The sequence below is a fragment of the Homalodisca vitripennis genome, chromosome 6 (genome assembly GCF_021130785.1).
Source record: "Homalodisca vitripennis isolate AUS2020 chromosome 6, UT_GWSS_2.1, whole genome shotgun sequence".
Classification (NCBI taxonomy): domain Eukaryota; kingdom Metazoa; phylum Arthropoda; class Insecta; order Hemiptera; family Cicadellidae; genus Homalodisca; species Homalodisca vitripennis.
This window is the reverse complement of record NC_060212.1, coordinates 93,473,936-93,477,405: the sequence shown is the minus strand read 5'-3', so window position 1 is coordinate 93,477,405 and position 3,470 is coordinate 93,473,936. Positions and strand designations below refer to the sequence as shown.

Sequence of the window (3,470 nt, the reverse complement as noted above, 5' to 3'; positions counted from 1 at the left end):
AAGTCCGGGGGCGGTTGTGTGTGTGTGTGTTTGGATACCTCTATGGCAGGCCTAACCTCCGTAAGTCCAGGGGTACGAGCCTCGCTCTAGTTGCTAAAAAAGAGATGTAAAAAATATACTAAAAAACAAAATGTTTCTTTGCGAGTGTTTTACGGGTTGCATTGAAAGGCTTCTCCGAGTAAAGCGGCTTGTTACACTAGCAAGGATTACAAAGAAAAAAAAAATACAAAAATTGTAAAATAAAAAAAAAATATGTTGGGAGGTAGCAAATTTGTTATGGAGTGGCTACCACCGTAAAGAGCGATGGTTGGGGCTCTTTACACACACGTGGATAGGCCTACTGGGGAAGGAGCCACGTAAAATATCTCCTAACGCGCCGGGACCCTACCCCTTGGGTGGTGTGGAAACTTGGGTCACGTTGCAACAAGGACAAACGCACGTGTGGTGGGGGGTACGCTGCGCTTGCATATAAGCGACTGCTGCGAATGTATCCAGCATTGTGCAATCATGTACAGTTGCAGGCACCTTGTGTTGGCGTTTTCCGTGGGAGTTATGACTGTGTCTACGGCCTTGATAGCGATTCTCTGCAGAGCACGCCTGCCTCCCGGAGTCGGCTACACTCGCTTGATGCTGATACTGGTGGGCCTTCTTATCGTTGCAGCACCCCTCGTTGCTGGTGACGACGACGGACCGCCTCCGCGGAAAGCCCCTCGATTGGTGGTAATGTTATTATTACTATTATAGAATTAATAATTAGATTCCGTTTTTCCGATTGGGTACAATTTGTTTTTGTTTTTTGAAGGGCAACGACGATGACCCCCGGCCCGATCCCCACCCCGAGGTCCAGGACTCCCCATTGTCGCCTGACCCTGATGACAGTGTGGAGGTACGTGTGCGCTTGTGTTGGTTTTGTGTTTGTATGCGTGTTTGTTTGCGTTACGGGCTGAATTGTTTTTTCTTTCCAGGAGTATGACTCGGATGCCACCGTGGAGAACCTGATACCCGGTGTAAGTACAATTGGCTTCCTTGTTTTGTCCGTCTCGTGTTTTTTGCTATTTTCCTACGGTTTGTTTTTTTTTGCAGTCTCCTGACCCGTGGGCTTTTGGACCGAGGCCAAGGCAGAGGCCTCTCAATGACACAGCGGTTGAGGACCTTCTGCTGGGACCCTGGGAAGTGTTGGAGGCTGCCATCACGGGTATGCCTCTACCACCGTCTCCATCACCGCCCCGGGCCGCAGCCCGCAGGCTCCCTCTCCAGACGATGCCGCTTCCTCGGCCGCGGCGACTTCCGAGGATAAGTATCGCCCCGGCCCAGGCCCCCTCGACGTCCCGGTCCTCTGGTGGGTCCAACGTAGCGACCGTCGCCCCGGCCCCCTCGACGTCCCGGTCCTCTGCTGGGCCCAATGTCGACTCGACCCAACCCTCTACCTCAACGGGTCGAACCGGCGCTTGTAGAAGGGTAAGTGTCCACCGGTAGTAGTGGTAGTAGTAGTAGTAAGTAGTATTAGTAGTAGTGGTGATACCTTACTTGCTTTTCAGCCTCCTACAGCTGCATCAGGAGTAGATGTGGCACGGCAGAGGTTACGGGAACTGGTGCTGGACCATTTCCTTCAAGTATTTGTTTCGCCGGCGCACGCTCCCGTGGCGTGCACTGTGGGGGCGTTGGTTGCGATGTCCACCCTGAGGGCCGAGCTCAGGGATATGCTCTGGCTCGTCGACCATCTTCTCGACGAGACGCCCCGTGACCAGAGCCTCGTGATAGCGTACGCGCTTTGGAGGGAAGTGCGCTCGTCGTTGGAGGGTCTGCTCATCGGCATCGGCGAGAGCATGGAGTCGGCGGCCTCGAGGGATCCCTACGACATCGACCCTGAGGAACCGGAACCGTCGCCCCCGGCTAGGCACGTTCGCTGCTGTGTCTGTATGGACAGATTGCCGACGGTAGGGTTGAGGCCTTGTGGACACACTCTGTGCCCACAATGTGCCCATAGGCTCTTACGTTGTCCAATCTGTCGGGTGATCATCCACGGGAGGATGCCATTGTTTTTTTCTTAAAATTTTTAAAATAAACACGTTTTTTTGCTATGTAAGTATTTGATTTTTCAAAGTTCCCGCCACTTTTTTTTGGTTCCCGCCATTTGAGGGATTTTTTCCCGCGCGTGAGGGATTTTTCCCGCATTTTTCCCGCATTTGAGGGATTTTTCCCCGTCAGCGTGTGGGGAGTGACGTCAGGGGGCGGGGCTTAGCCGCCATCTTGGATCACGTGACCTGCTCTCGACCAATCAGAGCGCGGGGCTATCCTCCGGGTTACTCTACTATCATGAAATGGCTTCCTACGGTTATTTAGAAAATTATCGTGTGAAAATGTTACGTGACCAAGAAAATAAGGTATAATGAACAAAGGAAGTAGTAGTGTATGTAAATGGCTTGTTTGTTTTAAAAAGTGTAATGTTGCAAGTGCTGAGAGAAGTTCACTCGAGCTTCCTTACCTTATAGCTCTATGGAGTAAAAAATCTATTTCATAGACTAAAACTATTTTTTATAGTATACCTTTTTCGTAAAAAAATTGCACAAACTGAATTGTGATTGCATACAAGTTTATACAGAGGCTAAAACTATTTATGGGCCCCTTAAACCTTTTTAGGGAAAAAACTAATATAAAATTGACTAGAAGTAAGTAATGTCAGTTTCAGTCATAACTCAGTTATAACTGTCAAGACTTCCTGGAATATTGTAATATAAACTGTGAAACTACACGAAGTAGACATATAAATGTAACAATAGTCGTTCAAATCCAGTAAAATATTTTACAGGTTTCAGTAACGTATTGTACAGCTACTAGTAAAATACGATTCTGAGACATAACCAGGCATCTTAAAATTGGGTGCTTTAATTATTATCAGGAGATACCAAACTTCGGCTCTACATTGTTCTTCGTAAATATTTTTGTACATCGATGAATTAGCACTTCTAAAGAATGTGCAGAGGGTTATGATTTCATATGTAATCTGATATTTTAATCTAAGGTATTTTTGCGTACATATAATGACAAGCGATATTTTCATTGTTGCACCGTGATTTAAATACATGAAGGTTTGGGTAGAATGTCTTTTTTCCATACATTATACACTATACGTTGCAACGTATACACTCTAAGTTGAACTTAATCAGTAAATAGACTAACTTTATTTTGGTATCCGTGGTTACAAAGATGTTTAGAACACCAACATTTTGTTTTGAAGATATACTTATACAATTTCACACCATTCATTGATGGAGTACTGACGACGAAAAAGGTACCATATATTTTACAAAATAACGCCCTTATTCCAAGACAACAATTATTAGAAAATCTATCTATTTAAGGCAAATATCGATGCAATTTATAAAAATAATAAGAATTTAAAAGATTTCGTCGAAACATTTTTCATATTTAATTTATACTATGCATTTCGTCAACATTTTAAAAGCTGT

The 3,470-nt window shown here is 45.6% G+C and overlaps 1 protein-coding gene across 1 annotated transcript; it reads left to right on the top strand.

The window, feature by feature from the left end:
• Window positions 1-360: 360 nt before the first annotated feature.
• LOC124365235 lies at window positions 361-2,081 on the top strand. Its single transcript, XM_046821197.1, has 5 exons — window positions 361-720; window positions 803-886; window positions 966-1,007; window positions 1,084-1,458; window positions 1,539-2,081. The coding sequence occupies exons 1-5, from the start codon at window positions 508-510 to the stop codon at window positions 2,049-2,051; spliced, it is 1,227 nt and encodes a 408-aa protein (XP_046677153.1). The 5' UTR covers window positions 361-507; the 3' UTR covers window positions 2,052-2,081.
• The last annotated feature ends 1,389 nt before the right edge of the window (window positions 2,082-3,470 follow it).

Bases quoted from the DNA above. Each gene is read 5' to 3' on its own strand.
- LOC124365235 (XM_046821197.1), top strand. From the start codon at position 508: ATGTACAGTTGCAGGCACCTTGTGTTGGCGTTTTCCGTGGGAGTTATG. The intron at 887-965 runs GTACGTGTGCGC...TTTTCTTTCCAG, and splicing joins ACCCTGATGACAGTGTGGAG to GAGTATGACTCGGATGCCAC. The intron at 1,008-1,083 runs GTAAGTACAATT...TTTTTTTTGCAG, and splicing joins TGGAGAACCTGATACCCGGT to TCTCCTGACCCGTGGGCTTT.